Source organism: Anticarsia gemmatalis, chromosome 4 (assembly GCF_050436995.1).
Source record: "Anticarsia gemmatalis isolate Benzon Research Colony breed Stoneville strain chromosome 4, ilAntGemm2 primary, whole genome shotgun sequence".
NCBI classification, from domain to species: Eukaryota; Metazoa; Arthropoda; class Insecta; order Lepidoptera; family Erebidae; genus Anticarsia; species Anticarsia gemmatalis.
Window position 1 is genome coordinate 1,574,716 of NC_134748.1, and position 20,771 is coordinate 1,595,486.

The 20,771-nt window shown below is 37.6% G+C and overlaps 1 protein-coding gene across 6 annotated transcripts in view; it reads right to left on the reverse strand.

The window, feature by feature from the left end:
* The window catches only part of LOC142972160 (leucine-rich repeat flightless-interacting protein 2-like), a 31,575-nt gene that overhangs the window by 9,626 nt on the left and 1,178 nt on the right, over window positions 1–20,771 (reverse strand). For 2 of the 6 annotated variants that reach the window (XM_076113008.1, XM_076113009.1), the window contains exon 2: window positions 19,024–19,124. In XM_076113008.1, coding sequence (XP_075969123.1) covers window positions 19,024–19,101 — 78 coding nt within the window. In that variant the 5' untranslated portion in view covers window positions 19,102–19,124. Of the gene's footprint in view, window positions 1–3,298; window positions 3,451–3,607; window positions 3,926–4,211; window positions 5,130–10,953; window positions 11,755–19,023; window positions 19,125–20,771 lie in introns of those variants that run through there. The other 4 variants (XM_076113007.1, XM_076113005.1, XM_076113011.1 and 1 more) reach the window with 4 other exon arrangements.

A 20,771-nucleotide genomic window follows, 5' to 3' on the forward strand; every position in this document is an offset into this window, starting at 1 on the left:
TCTTACTGCGATTGTATCGACAAGACTGAGAGAAAACAAATTGGTGTCATCTGTCAACACGTTATGTTTATCATAATTCAAATTCCTGAGACCTGTCGCAAAACAAACATTATTTTATGAATAGTCAGCCGTAGAATAGGATCATTTCCCTTATTTAGGAAATCAAAGGAATCGATACCGATTATTATTGATAGTCAGATAACTAGGAACATCTACCTGGTCATGCTTCGTTTGCAGTTCAGTTTAGCAAACAAAGATAGCAAATTTATTATTCATAGAACATTAAATTGCCGTCATCTATAATTCTATATGATAGATCCTCCTTCACAGATCGCCTACGACGCAAAATATAATTTGCTAATGCATAATGCAACTACATTTGTGAATAATGAGTAATTTAGTACAAGTCAGCAGAGGCCTGGTTTAAAAATACGAACATAACCTGCTTAACAAACATATTGATATGTTAACAAGTGTGCCAAGTACTGGCAATTAAAATTCTTTGACTTTCTAAAACTAATCAGGGAATCAATTAAACGTATGGTTTTTAGACATGAACAAATGATGTAGTTGAGTAATGGTGTTGTTGTGATGGCGAGAGACAATGGCGGCTCGTAAACCACCGCACCCAGCTGTGGGCGTGGAAACGTCGCACTCTGTCTGGACATAGCTAATGTCTCGTATAATTCACTAATGTTTGAAAACGGGGATGCCTTCAACTAGTCACGCAAATATAGCATGAGTAACTTCAATATGATCTGAAATCATTGCACCTTTTTGTTGCGTACTGATTATCATGTTCAATAAACATTTCTTTAACAAAAAATGTTTCTGTAATTGAAATGACAAAAAAACGGCATGAATGCTAGTGTGAAATAGAAAATGGTTTCGCTAATAAAGTGCTAATATTGTCTCATTGCATTTAGCTTTAGAGAAATCGATATGTTTAATGCAAGTAGTGCTATTCTTACATACTTGGGCAATAGCAAGAATGTGGGCACAGGTGTCCAGTCTAACCTGACGCTATTGGAACCTGCCTTATAGATCATGGGAATGTTAGGAATTGTCGTTATAGCTGTGCCATACCATATATTTATCAACTTAGTGAGAAATGTTTGCGGCGTGGTTTACTTTCATCGCCACTTGCTACTTGCTATACTTGAAGGCAACAGAAAGAAAATCATAGAACGTATTTCACTTAACTATCCACTGTGATTGATTGTTTGACTTGAAATTGGGGTCTTGTAAGAGTTCCATATACTAGATATAACTTCATAAAAACAAGATGAGCCGCAAAATGTGTTTTAATTAGAAACATAAACATTAAGAACCAACGTTTTGGCCTTTTAGTCGACATTAATGATCCAAAAACCGGATTTTCTTAAATACACCCAATACCTTTTTGGGACAAGTATTTGAAGAAGATAATTTGCGAAGGTATGTGTGGTATTTTGTATCGTGTAAGTATTGTTCGTCGGTAGTCCATCGATACGGGCGCACGCGCATGTTTCAAAGTGAACGTAAATACGGGCGACGGGAAGTTGTGGTGTAACAGTCGCGATAACGCACCCCTTCCTTAGTTCGCGACATAATGTGCTATTATTACGACACTATCTCTTGTATTGTCAACAACCCCACAGGCCAACACGTGCGAGGAACATATTCGTGGATGCGCAAGAACGTGCTCATCATAATAATGCAGGCAATGGCCGTTACGATCGATTTCATGTCTTAAATCAATTTTAGGAAATAACTTTTAAAAGACTAGTCATCTCAATGCAAAAAACAAAACTACGATATTGCAACCTAAACTGATTGAGTTATCAATATAGATAAGACTTTAAAATAGAACAGAAAAGACAATTCTCTGAACAAGAGACCAAAACCATAAAAACAAAGATATCACAATCGGTTAATGCATGAATCGATTACAAATGAGCTCACCGGTGATAACACAAATATGCGATAAAACCTATTATTTCGGACGAAGGTAATGTCTCAGACTAAACGATACATGACAATGATGGTACCAGATACATCTGACGTCACCCAGATCAAATATTTGCTGAATATTTCATTAAAAATGTGATTCACGCCACATGGCGGGCTGAGTAAATAAAATATGTGTTTGCAGACGATGATGACATCATCCTTGAACACAATGCCTTAAGGATACGGTCATTCCCCGCCGTTAGCCCGTCGGCTAATCCTTCACAAATGATCGTTACTTATATTGCCGAACAGATACAAGTCTATGAAGGAGTCAAACTAGATTGGTAAATTAATCGGTCGATTGCTAATCAATTGACAAGTCGTAAGTTGAAATGACAGCTGTAAACCAGCAAGGATATACAGAAGTGTTCCAGTTAGAGGGCGATAATCTCGAGCGATCGGACGACAGGTCGCCGCAGTCACCACTGTTTACCAATACACCGACGTTTTTATTGGTCGTGCACTTTAAACTGATTGACAGATAAACCCATTGAGGATCCATTCCATTTATCTATAATAGCCTATTTACTATAAGCTCTGCGCTTTTGATTTGGACAGCGTCGCGTGACGATTAAATACAATTTGATCGACGATTTGTTGCCTTCTTTGAAGCAGTGGATTCATTTCCGGTAATTGTAATTGTCTGATTACTCAACGAAGCGAAATGTCTTATTCATACTAATCACCTGTCTGTTGCACAAAAATTATGCCATTCATGTTTTAAAAAAGTAGCAGAACTAATACGTAGAACACAATTCTGCATAGTTAATGCCTCTACTTGGAATAACAATTAAAATGGTTTGAGCGTAAAGAATCAGTGTGATACTTTTGGAGAGGATGGACCGCGACAAATTGTCAATGTTACTTAGTTTAACATTAATTGTTTATATTGTTAGTATAAACAGATATTTCAAGGATGCTTTAGAAACCGTTGAACAATGAACGAGTGCGGCACATCATCAATGTATAAGCTAAATCACAGCACGTGTTGAGTGAAAACATCGCAAGAATTGTATTGAAAACATACTAGTCGATGACACAATACATTTGTAGTTAATATCTAACACCCACACGATATTATTAGCACATTCAGAAAAACTTTAATAACGAAGATTTATAGAGACTTGTTTTAGAAATATGTAAAAGATTCATAAGCCATACGAGAACCGGTGAAGTTAGTCACAATAATAATACGGCAAGGACACTTGAGAGCAGTTTGTGGTCGAACAAACAGTTACCAGATCTGTAGCGAACACGTCAGCTTAAACTTGTTCTAATGACATTTATTGAGATGAAGTATACTCACAAAGAGTGTGAGAATACGCGCGGCGATGAGGAACAGCAGTTCGAGCTCTATCATGTTGAAGTGATGGCGGGTGTGAGGCGTGTGAGCTCACCACACGTGACAATACCATCACACAAGTGTTACTAGCTGATGTCACACGCCGACTGAACACCATTGTTTGTTTGTGTATGGATCGCGTTCACTCATACAATATTTTTCCTTAAGCATATCATAATAATGAATAGAAGAAATATGTGACGAAACAATTCAATTCGTATTTGTTATTAGTGTTCTCGGCCGCGTGTGTGTAGAGGTGAAAAGGTGACTTACATATAGGCTCAAGAGTTTGCAGGCGAGCGTTAACAAGCTCTCCGGAAACGTCATATCGATGCAATCTAGCTCCTAGCAAGACGAGGTCATCTCACCGCAGCACTCGGCTGTTACGAACATCAACGCTACACTGAACACGACTCCTCGCATCTGACCACTAACACGTAACACCTCTAATCTCACAGTCACGACTTACTTTACTATTTCACGTCAAATAAGTGTTGCAATAATAACATTTTGCACAAAAACAGACCAATAATAATAATGTTATGTACGAAACGGCTGGTGACTAAAGCAAACCGTATACACCTGAGACAACTTACAGAATACGACCTTCAAATACCCAACGAAGTAAAATATAACGAGATAAGATAATCTCCACCTAGGCATGTTCGGAACCATGAACTAAATTAGCCTATTAGTACACATTTATACGTGCAAACAGTAAGTGAAGGGAAAGGGACTCCATAAGCAGATGGTCGTTACAATGTGACTCACCTGTAAACCGTTTTGGGGACCGGAAAAATACTTTAGATTTAGCATGACACAATACACAATTCAAAGAAGGTTTTGAGGTCAACACTGCACAGCTCAACATACGTACATGATTCTGTTGATCGCCAAGAATTCCAACTATTGAAGGGTTTTGGTCTCCGTGAGAATCTCTACGTAAATCCGTTAATACTAAGCTTTGGTTCTCTGCATCACTAGAGTGAGCCTCACTAATCCTTCGACCATTAACCCTGGGTTGCTCCTCCGATTCGTTCGAGTGTCCATTGGTAGTAGTTCCGTTCATTTTCTGTATATCCTCGTTTTTGGCTTCGGTCACAGGTATATGCGAGCCCTTCACGTCATCACTCCTCTCAATGATAGTTTCATCATCGGAATCGCCGAAATCACCATCTGTAAAAGCATCTCCGCTTTCATCGTCGCTATTGTGAGGTGTGTCCACTTCAGATCGCTGCCCCATGATTAACGACACTGATTAACCGGCGGCTATTGTTACACTCGTTCGTAGAAAACAAACAAACTGACACGCGCACTGTTTTCGAATTCTCACATCTGCAGCATGTGTCAACAAGCAAGGATCGAGGCGTACAGCCGACTGGATTGCAGCATCGTCTCTACAGCTTCAATAGAAAGGAAGGACGCAATTTTTGCACGGTACCTACTCTCATGAACTGCACTCTATAACGAATGGCGATAACACTTATTGTCGCAGTATAGTTTTATCTTATCGATATTTTCCACTTTATTAAGCGTCGCTCCTTGATCAACATTCTTTTTTTTAGTAGTCCTCAACTAAATGTTATTTGTTTTGATATATCAATAACAGATGGAATTTCTTGAACACTTATCACAATGACGATTATTGTGTATGTTAGTGACAATAGAATTGAGTCATTAAATGAACGCGACAAGTTAGACGCACGCCACGATCGCGATTAAAAAAACGACTTGTTGGGGCACCGGGGCACGTGTGGTTGCGTCGACGTCTCCGGCAGACTGCGACTGACCGCCATGCTTGGGCCGCACGTCACACCGTGCTGTAAACTATCGCTTTCGTAATAAATCGCGCCGTTACCGCAAATGCACGGAATTAAAAACACACGGAAGCATAAGGGCATGACTAAATTGGCCAACGGTTTCTTAGTACGGTGGCTGTAATTTACGTGATTTGAAAGTTTGTAACGGCGTCCCCGCGTCAGACATAACTCATAGCCATTGGAATATCAAAGAATCCAGAAGCTGCGTGAGATCAAACAAACGCGCCGCCTTCACGTGTTTCTCTTAGCTCATGCGTAGTAAATGCACGGCATTCCTAATCGCTAGTCGTTCCTAATGGTCAGGTAATAAGAAGGTGAATCACGGCATAGCTAAACGAGTGCATGGCTAGAAGAATACGAGCGTTTCCGCTGTCGTTTCAGTGTTTTCATTAATTGCGCATTGTTTTGGTAGCTAGACCAACATAAAACTATGTAAGGTAACTATACAAATTCGTAACAAATTATTGTTATTACTATGCAATTGTCTTTTCCGGTTAGCTGTAAATAAATTTTAAGCAGGTGAATAATACTGTACAGTTCAACATTAATGATTTGTAGAGTATTACTACGCGATTTAACAAATGACAATAATGCAAAAGAGGAAGGAAACTAACTTATAACACGTACACGTGTATATAAGTTACTGATACCATTTGGAATATCGTAATTAAGTATTGAAACAAGTCGAGCATAATTCAGGAAAAAATCACATATTCAATCAGGTCCAAAACCACCACTTGATGATGGTCAAAACTATTTCTATTTCCAGCCAATGGTAGAGCCAATGAGAAGAACTGGGTAGAAATAAAACACCCATATTTCAATACATTTACAAATGATGTATTAATTTTAGTCAAAATGCAAGGACATGATAAATACGTAAGTGGTAGAGTAATGTAATAAAAATTTAAAAAAGAATGACTAGGGATATTCATGTCATATTGTAGGCGTAATACATTTGAGATAATGACTACGTTTCTGGCTATGACCTAATAACATGATATAAAATTATAAAACAATGTTATAATGACATTGAAATTATCAGACAAACACATGTGGCATGTGGTGACACTAGCGGAGGGCGGTGTGTTGATATGATCCTGTGGCCTTAAACATCTTTATCTACCACAGGAACAATGTACTGCCGGAATATCGAGACAAATTTAAAAGGCTGCATATGTCTAGAACTCTATACGAATTAAAAAATTACAATTCGAAAATGCTACAGCAGTCAATAGTTTGCTCTAAATTTCTTGTAGATTGTTTTTGTCAGCAGAAAGTTTCACTCCAATAATCAATGTAATGTGCAAATAGTAATAAAGTGTGTAAGAAAGTAAGAATTCCCAATAAACACAAAACGGATCGTCTAAATAACAGGAGCTATCTCCTCTAATTGCCTCATCCGGCATGTGAACGTCGCCACTATTTAACCAACTTTAGCGACTCAAGAAATGCAGACCTACATACTTCGCAAATCTACGACTGTTGCGAAAATAGTATGTTCCCACATAATTCGCGTTATTATTCCATTGTTTGAGAACGGATAATGAACCTGCACAGATTTATGTGAACAGATCTCAACATAGTGCATTACACCGTTACAATAAAATGTTATCTTATTACATAAATTAATGTTAGAAAATTCATTGCTTTGTTATTAAACAACATTCTCACGGGCTGTTCTTGTTTCTTTAACCTTATTATATTGTGCAAAAACCGCTGAACATAATAAATTACAATTATACAACACTGAAATCTAGCATGCGCAATATTTACAATGGATGACAGTAAATTTCACATGACTTTGTAAAGTTTTTCTTATCATGATGTATTCAATTAAGCAACGGTATTAATTTTCTTCAAAAAATATATTTAACATTAAATATTTAATGTTAATAGCTGACCCAGCGATCTATGTAGCGCCTAACGGTTGAAACATTATTATAATTTTTCTGCACTTTTTTTAACCGACTTAAAGAAAATTCAATAAAATTATAAAAAAAAGAATTAGTGAAATCGGTTCATCCGTTCCTGAGTTTTGCGCTTAGCAACATATTTGGTGAATCACTATTTATGTATCAGAAGATAAATAAGCAGTATGAATTCTTCTGAAACAAAGCAAGAATTTGTCGCAAACAAAGTATTGAATCATTGATAGATTTCATGTGCTGGCAGTTTACGAGGTAGCCATAAAACGGAATCGATGTTGGTTAAACGTGAAACGATCGAGACCTATCACGCATATCGTATGTAAGCTTACAGTTAGATGCCTAGGTTTATACATGAGCTAAACATTACCTAACTCGGTAGGCATGCCGCGCCATTGTGATTTTCGCAAGGAAAAACCTTAGTAAGATTCTGAGTGCTATTAAATAAATTATCTGAAATGTTATACATTTAACTTTTGCAGAAGACGATACCGATAGTCTTTTAACTCCTGAGGGTTTTAGATTTCTAGTGGATCTTCGCATTGGCTCTATCTTCCGAAAATGTTGGACTATCTTAATTGGTAATTAATACTTTTTGCACTTAATTAAATGTTCTTCGCTTAGACGGTGTTACAAACATTCAAGCACTCAGAATATAGAAATAGTCCAGATTATACAAAGTTAGCTAGATAACACAGAGATGCCTGAAAAGTCTTCGATCATACATTTTATTGCGTTCATTTAAACAATTCAATACAGTGATAGCATGTTTTTTTTAAACATTGCATTTGCTTAGGCGAATCGTTAAATCGTGCAACCCGTCACGCCATTTTGATGCAAAAATAATGAAATATGCATTGGATATAGCAAAAATCGATAAGGTTAAGGTTTTCGCGGTCGGCTAGATGTCAAGGCTTATGTTGCGAACTTTAAATGAAATCTGTTTTCGCATTGTTCAGATTCGTATTTTTACCAATTAGATAATATTTTTGAGTTGTTTACTAATGCTAGAATATTATATCATTTGATTCGGTCAATAATGGAAGGAATTAAGTAGAGAGTGAGTGCTGCAGATGGAGACCGACATTAGAAATTATTTTTTGCCGCGAATAATAAAGTGTATGAGGTTCCTTATTGACGGATGACGAAATAAAAAACAGAATCTGGAAGTGAAGACTAAGTACAAACGATGGATGATGTAATTATGGTTGTCGTCGACAAAGTACATAAAGTAAAAATTGGGAACTGTAATACACATTCTCTAACAATTTTTCTAGTTACTAGTATTTCCTGTTACATACTTGAGGACTTACTCCACTACCAACCTCAGACAAAGGTGCAAGGACGTCACGGACACACTCTCCCGCACAATACGCCCCTCCGTGTAACTCTAGCCATTCATCCTTGCTCCTTATTACCTCGCCCCAAGGTCCATATTACAATGACAGCCACAACTCCTCGGTGATAAAAATAAAGTGGATAGGTGTACTTAATGATAGATGACTATTTTAATAGTCACCATAATCATTCGTAGGAGGGAATCCAATAAACATGACAAAAGAAGATCAATTCAAATTAAATTAGTTTTGGAGTATCACATCACATTTAGCTAATAGTTGTCGGCAATATATTATAACTCGACTATAGGGCAATCAATCATGATTCATATGCTAATGATCAACATCATTAACACAGGAATTTATGTAGTATGATTAGGTTTAAATGGTATACCCATATGAGGCATTCAAAATTATAGAGAACGTTAAACCGGCACTAATGCAGAACTGATTAAAATGTTTCAAATGAAAACAGTTTCGTATATCGCAGGCGCACATACCACAGAGTGCACTAAACCGATAAATAATGATTGACAGGCACGCGGACGCGCGGAAAAACTGCACAAACGCAACTTAACGCCCGGGAAAAAATAATTGTAATGGCGACCACGCGACAACAGACAGCCGTGCAAAAACTGATCGCGGACGATTAACAGTAACTGTTCGAAGATCGAACGTCGAACGGGATCGACGGTAGGCGCGGGCGCCGGTGCGACGACATGCGCACGCGACGCGGACGTAAATATCGTGACATTTGCGACGCAATCCCAACCATCCTCCGATATGCAGAGCTCCGCCAACGCACGTGAGATGCGCTTTCGTAATAGCCGCGGTGAATGATCGATCGATCATCTGTTTAGGGAACATCAAAGCTTCGTATTGATATTATAAAAGCGAAAGTTTGTATGAATGGATGGATTGATAGCTGTTTGTGATTCACTCTATCGTCGTGCCTGCTAAATGGTTTTAAATGATGGACAGGTTGTGAAAATTCACTTTAAAACCTCCAAGAATATACTGTACTTAAAAAACTATGCCACATTCAACATAGCGTAGGAATACTACAAAGACATGTTCGTGAAGTCGTGACCTCAGCTTGGTTTCTACAATCGAAAGATATGAAGACACTGAACTTGGCTCTAACGATGCTCTCGATAAAGAAAACGCTAGAAGGTTAAAAAGGCCAACCAATAAATACAACACGAATCTATAAATATTGAAGAGCTGCTTTGATTTTACTGTCGATATTTTACGAAGCGAAGACACGGGCAGTCAATTAACGTAACTATTACTTAGCTCTAAATCAAAAGAGCGATAGGGGAGTTTACAAGAGGGAGGTATTTTTAGAATTTATTGAAGTGGCCTGTGTGATTCACGAGAGAGGCGTCTGTGGCGTGTGGAGTGTGTGGACCACACGCGTACGTCGCGGCTATCACAATAAACACGTCAAACAAACCACGTGCTCCACCAGACTGACTGTTTGTGGCAATCAATTTGTTATGTTTATAAAACAAGCGGGAACTGTGAATGATGCATTTCCTTTGAGCTCGGATCAGGTCAACCTACTTTTCTAAAAACTCCTCATTTATTGAATCGTCGATATCGTTGATAGCTCGGTAATTAGGTGTCGTACTGTTTTCCGTGTTGTGTAATGAGGAATGCTACGTATATAACGTTAAATAACTTCAGGTATGAAACTTTCGCCGAAACAAATATTTTACGCACAGGTAATCTTTGTATTACCTATAATTTTTTTAACTACAGATGTAGTGCCAAGATAAGAAAAAGATGTAAAGCAACAGAAACAAAGAATTTGCTTGATACCACAAGAATGGTCTAACTTAAAGAACATTCTTGTGACAAAATATCGTATTATGCAAATATTCGGCTTTCACCGCGAACCGGTCGAGATCCTCCGTATACAAACCGCCATATCTCGCAAGTCATAATACGTTCTCTACCCATGTGCCGTAACAGTGTAATCGTATTAATCAATTTTAATTAATACATAAATAAACATCCTAATATCCGCTGTTGTAATACTTTCTTATCATTTGTGGTCTTCGTCACGCGCTAATTCCTACACATTTCTCTAATTTATATTATGTTGCGTCGACCAATCTACTCACTACTGTTTACATTCCACTCGCTAGTGTTATGCTAATGAAAAATTTCTTGTAAATATTACGCTCCAAATAACTGCCCATATGCATAAAAAAGTACTTAGCTTATTTTTGCGTATGATGAGCCTATGTGAGTTTTTAAATATTCCATATTCATATTATTATCATCCGTTACAATAATAGCTGAACTAAATCTGTGAGCACTAATTGGAAAAGATGGAAGTTATGTTTAAATCTTTTTAAGAAATGAGTACCATTTGAGACGTCTTCTAACTCTCCTCACAGTTTTAGACAATGTTCTAGAATGTAGCCTTCTGCGACACCTTCGTTTTATTTTCAAATAACTTAATTAAGCATCTACAACCTCAGGTAGGTACGATTATATGTCCCAAACAAAGAGCGAGTACTCACTAGTTTCGGTCTAACTAGGCAAACAATCGATCGAGCAGACTCCTCGTCGCTGCTGCTCTCCAGACAGTCGGACAAGGACGGCGAGCGATGTTGCGGCCACGGCTTCGGCGCCTTCTCTGAGCACGGCGAGGGCGTCACCAGCGGCGGAGGCAGCCAAGTGCCCTGACCTCTCCACCACGACACCAGCGCGGGCGCCACACCCACCACCATCGCCAGCCCCAAACGAACCATCATGCCAAATTTACACGCAGTAATCCCACACAAAACAAAACAACCTCACAGATGCATCGCTTCGCCGCCGCACTAGGAAGTGCCCCGAGGCGTCTAGAAGAGCATTGTCTTAAATAAAAACGTCTATTTTAGATCGATGCAGTGTCACACACTTTCACACATGCAATGTGTCACCAAACCGGCGAGCGGACGCCACGGATTATCCATCAACGTGTCACCGGAGGAACACCACACGCGCGCGCGAGCCAAGCCGTAATTTTATTATTGCACATTAACATCAAGTTGGTAAATTGGTTCACGCGCCAAATGCCAGGGGACACCGACGCATTGCCGCTGCACTACCGGCACGAAACGCATCATGCCAAACGAGTGACTGTCCGCAACACGCAAACGCTCAGCTAATTTTCACAGACGAACGACGATTGCCTCACGAATCACCAGAAGCAATATGCTCTGTGCGCGGAATTGCAAGCGCCGTGAAACTGTATTGAAAATATCGAAAGTTGAAAGTTGAATTGTCCGGGTGCAGCATGGGACGGTGTTCCCTCGCGCTCGCAGACAGACGAGTGGCGGTCGTTGACGCTGGAGGCCCCCCTCCGCGGCCGCCCAAGCCGCCCCTCCAGCCGCCCGCCCAAAGGGAACAACCCCCCTAGTCCTCTAAGCGAGAGAATGTCGCGCGAAATGTCTACCCGACGATAGGGCTCCTTACGAAGGAATATACTTAACACAAACACATTCACAAGTTGCGTCTATATTTAGTTGAAGCGTCGATCTGCTGAGTAGTACAAAATGAATGTCTTTCAGTGACGCTAGCGCAATCTCGTGTCGTAAACTAGGTCAGGTATATGCAACGCTCGTAATGACCGATAAATAACCGTCTTGTTACGCTACTGTGCTAACTACATTAAAATATTGGCCCGCAATCTACGTAAAGGGAGACATTACATAAACAAAGTATCAAAATAGACTTTCTACGTGAATATAAAGTAAACCTATAAACGTGAATTCATAATGTTCTCGGCAGCACAGCAACGGACCAGTTTTTCTAAAAAAAAGTTTTTAATTTTACAGTTGGAGAATATTTCCATAATCACGGAATGTAACATAATTTAGAGAAATGTAAAACATTAAATAGGAAATTATATTTTTTCTAGTGGGCGTGTAGATTAAGTTACGTTTTACTGTACAATGTACATGCAAAAACCTGAAGCTACGGGATTGGTCGGGAGGCGGAGACTGCAACCAGGACCGATCAATGCACCCGATTTACATAACATAATAATACTATTATCCAGTAAATTCATAGAACTGGGAAGCAGCATGTTTAATAATAGAAGTATACTGAAATACAAAGAACTAACGTCGGAAAGGTAAGGTTAAAATGATATTCAAAGTCGTAAGGTTGCATCAGCCTGTACCCCTCCGGCAGTGGGGGTGAATCGCAGACAGATCGATGCTGCTACTGACGTCAGAGCAGCCCAGACAGGAGGCGGGCTGCTACCAAATGCTTAGCCAGGATTTACTATACTTATACATGCTAATATTTTCTTTATGACTAAAGATTTACGATACAGACGACAAAAATAGTTTTAACGAGGGACATGTTTTGATAAAAGAAACCGGTAAATGTGTTTGTTATCTGTAATTCCAAAAGCCCCCGTGATACAAGGGATTATTCCCCGAAGCTATAGTCGGTATTTTACATGACGATAGAACAGAAAATAAATATCAAGAACATTTGGTAGATTATGTGGGATTATAACGCTAATTCGTTTGAGATCAATGGACTATAACATTTTAACCGGACAAAGAAACTCGTTTAAAGCCAAAACTGCTGAAATGTGAGCTCATAAACTTCTACATCACAAAAACATTAGCACCATATACATCAAACATCGAGACAGTTATGCTGTTTATAATCAAAGCATGGCTGTGATTTAGATACCTGAAATAGTACCGTTGAAAACTACCACTAACTAAGGTAAATAAATATTTTCTTTTTGATTATTCTCCAAAAAAAGGCTTTAGAATCTATTCATAGCTTCACATCAATGACAGAAGACACCTATAAAGACAAGTTTCCGTGCTGAATACCTTTAATCTTAATAAAAATGGAAGCAGAGGAAACCGGTCTATTGAAATCCTCAGCGTATGATCCTGGTCCTTACATAACAGGCAGGAGGGTAGGCGAGGCTGTGCAAAGTGGGACGTCGGATCGATCAGCACGGGGCAACGACCCCTGCGACCAGGTGCCAACTGACCTATATCTGATATTAATATAAAGTAGTATAAACCACAGGTCACACACAACAGATTTGTAAAATCAATGATGTCGTTAACCTTTAAATGGGACAAACTCAAATAGGAAATGAATTATACGTTTAAGTACTAAATGAGCCTGTGCGATAAGACGACGTTAATCGAAGAAATTACTATATTTCAGACACGAAGGAGCAGGACGAATAAGACTGCTTATTTTACCTTTTATATAAATATAAGTAGAATAAAACTGAACGGTCTCTGCGGTCACTGCCTGAAAAAAGGGGGTTTTCTGGTATGCATAAAATCACGCCTTTATTAGATGGTATCCTTATATTAAATGTGGATAAGCAAGAATTAGCTGAGAACTAATACAAATCGTGGTCACATTCACATGTAATTTATATCTTGTTTAAATGACTTCAATGTAACGTGTAATGAACGGTACAAGTAACTGCCTCACGACTCGCACTCATTGATTTGCTAATCAGGAATCATGTAAAGCAGTTATGACTATATGAGGACACTAATATCACTTTAATAGGAATATATCTAAGTACAGAGTTTACCCTTTAGATTTATTGACAATTTCCGCTCAGAAATGACTATGTTAATTGAATGGGCATGAAGACACGCCATGAATCTCTCTTTTTTATTTCAATACGAGAATAATATACACATAATTAAATGGAAAATATTCTAATCGTTACTGCTCCACTTCCAAATTAGAATGAACGTTAAGCATAATAAGTTAACACGAGAATTTGGCACTGTAACGAAAATATTTATACGTGTGATATGAAAATTTATTTCAGGTCATTTCGTATTTTAGTTAGTATATAGCCGATCACAATTAAATATAGGGAAGACGGAAAAGCACTAAACAATAAGGAACAATCGTCATTGACGTATGTATGGCTTCGACTTCCACCCTCACACGAGGTCGAATACAATTTGCGTGTTGCGAAAGGTCGTATTTGCGAAAGGCGAGATGAAGCACGTGCCAGCTCTCATGCAGCCCGTTAGTTCGCGGAAACAACTGACCTACTGCAACGTTTCCTACACGAGTACACTGTACAGCGAGTACGCGACAAGCCGCACGCGCGATAGTTTGCAAGCGAATGCTGACATGCAACATTTCACGGATCTCTCTCCTAGATATTGAACTGAATGCAGCGCTCCGACGCGACGGTAGAAACCAAAACTTTTTCATGTTGTGCATTGTCATAATAATGATTAAATGTCTTGTTACTGAATATTACTGCTGAAAACTGCGAAAAATTATGAAGTAAATGGGAATTGAGATGCAACACAATCATGTTCTTTATAATTCTCATTCCTGCAATGTATTCCAAAAGTTTGTCGACCGAAGATTCAGTCGACCGTGACTCATTTATCAAAGAACATTAATTTAAAAGGACAAAAAAGACGAAGCTCATAACCATTCAAATGGAAGCCATCGATAAAATTCGCTAACGACGATCACAAGCGTGATTCAACCACTAACGAGTGTTTGCCAGCGAGTGACACCATGTACGGAGCGGGGTCATAAGCCGGATAAAAATGAATACTATAATGTTTGTTTGGATATTCTAAACTGCGTAGTACCAGTATTTGCGTCGATATTCCTGAATATTTTTTGCGACTGTTGACTAAAACGTAATTTTTACGCTCCCTATAAATCTGAAATACAGCCTACCCAAAGCTAGAAAAGAAAATCGCTTCACCTCGTAGACAGCTTAACCGTTATCGATTACTGAGTGTGTCTGGCAGCGAGCGCTACGAGTCTAGACGTGCTCCTAAGAATAGAAAATACAGCCTGCAGATTCTTTTATAAACAGCGTCAATTACTTCTAAAAATAAACACATTATGAGCGATTAATTGAAGCTAGTCTCGATGATTACTCATCAGACGTAGTTAAGTGCACAGCGTCAACTTGCTCCGACATTCGTCGGGTGTAAAATAAAGACATAGTGTCCAACACATTCCTGGGACATAGCAGACGCAATTAGCACCAAGCGACACTTGCATCTACGAGACTGTTTCACCCTAAGGTCTAGAATAGGACAGACATAAATAAATTTGGTTTTTACCATATCTGAAACAGTCTAGTCTGAAGATATTTAAAATAGGAACAAAAACCTGAATCTTTACTTGATGAAATACTGTGTATACGCTTATCAGTTGTTAATAAATAATCAATATCAAAAATCGGGATTGCTTTTAAAATTTTATGGCTAGCATGGATCGGCAGAATGAATAGGTCATAAAAATCTAGGCTGTACAATCTGTACATTTTATGCATCAGTTAATACCAAGAACACACTGATTCTTTCGCGAGGTTTGATATTATTGATATATCACGCGTCTGGGCATTTGTTGCCTGTAACAAATTAGTACACACAGCTTGTTACTAGATCTAGATATGATTAGTCTGAGTATAATGTCGTGAAGGGTCCTAGCGCCTAATATTCGTAAATAGCACGAGCGACCGGGCCTCGTCTATTTCCGCCGCCAGTCGTTTTGTTTCGCACCGCGTTCCGATGCACGCGCTCTATGCGCTTACGCATAAATAGATTACCGTCATCTTCAGGGTTGACACCTCACTTTAAACAAATTTTAATATGCGCTGTGTTGTTTAATATCGCATACACCAACAATTTCTTGCATATTCAAGGAAGAAAAATTACGAGTAATGAGCGTCTAACCGACCCCTAGCCGGCTGTTATCATAAGCATAGAAAAAATTAAACAAGAAAACATCGCTCAAGAACAAGAACGAAAAGAAAAGAAAGAAGAGAAATAAATAGCTACACAGTTAGCATCCTAAGTAAATTGTTTTATAGCGTGATCTTTTGACGCATAAAATGTGTTCTAATGTTTACATTTCAATGTGTGTACTGTCTAATAAAAGATAAAAAATGACATGATATTTGTGCTAGACAAACGGGAAAGTAAAAAACCATAAAAATACAAGGTCGATGCCGAAACGTCAGGCAAACCAAATCTGCCAGAAGAAAGAGAGATACTTAAAACTTGTAGTAGCATTATAGCGGTGTCTTGCAAAAAGGTCAGGTGCGTAATACTCGTCACCGGTGGTAGTGTATTACAAAATCTATCAGTTTGAATGAAGCAAAGGAAGTTTGTCAGGCCCGTAGGAAGTGGCGTTCTCTAGACTCTGCCTACAGTGCCTACCCATATGGGAAGATAGCGTGATTTTATGTATGTATGTATATTGTATGTATGCTGATGTGACAACCCTATTGATCTCACAGCTCATAAAGCAATAATCGTCGGATTAGATGGATCTGTGATACACTCGATCGAATCATACTTTACACACACATACACAGATCAATACGTAAATTTCGCACATGTGGACGTTATATCCTGATTTACGTTCGTAGTTTATAGACCCAATAATAAATTGATCAGTACTTCAATGTATTACTGACTATTACTGACCACCAACATAAAATCATAAGTAAAGGAAACTAAACAAAACTCTGACTCATCGTTTACATTACCGGAGATGGGATTAGTTATGTGAACAATTTAGGGATTCGGAATGTTAGCGATGCTCTTTATTTGCATTCTGAAAGACCACAGTCATTCTAATTGCTTTCTATTCAAATTAATTTAGGGTACACTTAATACTATGTAGGGATTTTAGTGGACTAAAACAGCTTGTTAGTTTTTAAAACCGTATGTAACGAATATAGGCCAGGTCTAATTTTGATAATTTTTAGAGTATTGACAAATTTAAGATGACCTTTAGCGTTTTATTTTCGTGGTTTCACAAATGAGAGGCAAACATCAATGTTTTGTTTCCAATTAAAAGTGCAGTAGAGAGTAGAGACTAGAGAGAGATATCAAAGGCGAGATCAGTCACGCCGACGGTGAGGTGTTGCATGCGGAAGTCTATTTCGATCGCGTCTTATTTTACTGCCACCATCAACAGGTGGCAAATTACACAGTGGGACCAAACAGACAGACAAAATATGATTGGTTTATGATGTCTTTATAATGCATCTCTTTATAATAATCTATAAGATTCTGCCACTCATACTGTGTTCATTGAATGGGCTGTGGAGATGACAGGGGGCAAGACTTGAGATTTTATTTTAAACCATTTTAGAGCAATTCATTCTATAGTCAGCTCAGGTAACTTTGTTTAGGAATAAAACGTAAACGTCTGGATTACTATTTAATTTTAAGTCAAGGTTTTTAAAAGTTGTTCTAAAAATGGTAACCAGAAGTGGGTTATTTCAGCAGTGCTGGATCAGAAAAGAATTAACTCACAAAAATGTGAATCCCTCAACTAAAGCGACATTCTATCAAACGATTTACGATAATCGAGACTACCGTTTATAGTGTCTCAAAACGTTTTATTTACAAAATGAGCCAGTTTACCAATTATTTGGTCGCAAAGCCATAACAATAGCAGTAAATCAAGTGAAACAGCTGAGGTGATAATGTTCATGTTATTTTGGTATTTTTTCCAAGTGCGTGTGTTGTTGGCACACTGTGTCAGTCTGTGGGATCGTGTTGGACGCGGCCACTCAAACACAGCTTTATTATATTCCCCAGCTCGATACAGGTAAGACGACGTGTGAGTTTGTTCCTTTGTTTAATAATATATCTTATTATTTTACTTTTTTATCAGTGGAAAGATAGTCTAACGTTCTTATCTCAAAGTTATCAAGATAATCGAGTGCTTCAGTCATTATTTGCGAGTTTGTGCGAAATAACATGTCTATTGTTATGTATTGTGTATTGTAGTTTGTTTTTGTGTTTTTCTTTAGATAAATATCTATTTTTGTGGCGTTCAGTCTAATTATAAGGTATGTGAACTGATAACAATAATTAAAGATCTAACTAGGTATATTATTATGTATTTTATTAACAATTCTCGTATCACGCCGTCAAGCGCCCTCTATCGGCAGAAAACTGTAGCTAAACAACATAAGGTGGACTAAATTTACATGAACCCATGACCTTAAAAGACATTCAAAGTCTTAAAGTGGGTTCCTAATTGGCTTATCAAAGTGGTCACATGGAAGGATTAATGATACACATGGCGTCACACGTGCAAAATAATTCAATTAAAACTTCTCATGAGGCTAAGCCACTTAATACCGCTAATTCTTTTATAGGCTAAATGGTTTTAAGAGATGATCTGAATAATACAACCGATGACTGAAGAGCTTAGCTAGGAAGTGTTAATGACCTCAAGGCCAATATTTAATAAAATATTTTCCTAAATTTTATTTCCTGGGATACTGAATCAAATTTTGATCAGTCTTTGTCTAGTGACGCCACTTAATCACTGATATGTTCAAACTTGCAAGGGCACAGCCTATATTCAAATCTTCATCATATTTTAGGGAGGTTTAGGGATACATTTGGCAAAATCCAAAATCGAGCTACTAAGCTATTCCCTTATCATTAAACATTATAAAATATGATAGGCGAATAGCTAAAATATTTCGGGGTCTAGGGATAAACTTCTGAAAACTCTGCTTACTGCTATATAACTTAGTTAACTAACTAACAAGTGTTAATGTTTGTGTAACTGACCTCTTTGGCTATCTGGTCGAGGGCCTGCTCCTCCGCCGTGGCCTTGGTCTGAGTGCGCTGGCGCCGCGACGGATCCATCTCACCACTAACACTACACACTCCTGAAACAACAACAATACATTAACCACCTCTTATTTACTGATTGCTAAAGAAAATCGGGACCTGATTGGGCATGGCCTCAAATAGTCTCAATAATATCTAAGTACGTAACTCGGGTCTTTACAAACATAAGAACTAAGTCATAATATGTCATTTGTGGCAGAGCCTCTTGCTTGCACTTACATTTGTTATTAAACTGCCCAAATGTTTTATTCTTTCTAACTATTACATAGTTTACATGTTTGTAATGTTGTGCATATCAATATACTAAGGTACTTTAGTAGTTAAGTTGTTTGTAATGGTTGTAAATGTCTGATTATCAGCATGTAATTCAAGATTGTTAGTAGGGCAACACATCCTAAAAAATAATTGATTCTGTATAATGTTGTGTGGTTCCACATTGTGAGCAGTTAGTATTTAAAACAAACTAGCTATATATTTCCAAGTAAGGATTGATTTTCAAAAATTTTAAAATAAGTACTTGTTTTATATAGGTAGGTTTAATAAAAATTATGTTGTTTACTTGCAACAAATCACAAATTTCAAGGTTAAGTCCGAGTAATCTCTGTTGATATAAGGAAAAACCGGGAAACCATAGTGCCCATTTGTATAAGTTTAACTGAGACAGGAAAATGATTGCCACACATAGTTCCTGTAGTTCACACATTGATTTACAGCTAAACATTATTCTTAGTCATGTTTGAAATTGGACCAAATTCCTAACACAGTCTATTATTGTATATTGAGAAAATTTTATTGAATTTATTTTCCTCAAGACCAGATTTTCAATACTCAGGTCATCTTTTCTTTTATCTGAGGATTAATTTTTAAATTTTTTGAGACTTTTCAAATTCCTTAAGACACATAATATTGGCTTAAGTATGCTAGCTAAAATAATTGTAAGCTAACTAAAATTAGAAAAATATAATCTTATTTATTATTTAACTAGTGAACTTACTTAATTAGTTTTCTTAATTTTATTTCTATTAGTCATAAACATGTCCTACTGCTAGCCAATCGCCTCAATCATTCAAAAATATTAAATTCTATTGATAAACAGCACACAGTACACTATCCACAAAAATAACCTAAGCAGTGTAGAACACATTCATACAGTACAATATGTGCTTATTACACACAATTAATTACTATTAATCAGCTTAAGCACAGATAACACATTTAAATAGTATCCAAATATGTCTTAGTACAGTAAGTAGTTAGAATAAACAATGTATGTGATGCAACCTTGAGTTAATAGCTGGCTGCGAGTGTGACAATGTGTCACAATGCATGCCTTATCACTCCCGAGGCAACACAGAGACTCCCCAACAAGGTTATCACTTAACAAGCTACAATACAGTGTTAATTACTTATTATTTTGTTAATAGCTTGTTTGAGTATTTTGTGTTAAATGAAACTTTGAAGAATTTATGACCTAAATTAATCAATGTATAATGTTTCTATTTTGATAAGTATAGTTTTATTCTGATAACAGTGAAATTGAATATGCTTTTTAAAAAAGGACTCAGTTCATATACCTCACATAGGTATAACAACATGGGGCCTTTTCAAGTAGTATTATTTTAAAAGATAGAGTTGAACACACTTTACTGCTAACCTATGCTAATCTATTGTTTATATGGTAGTAG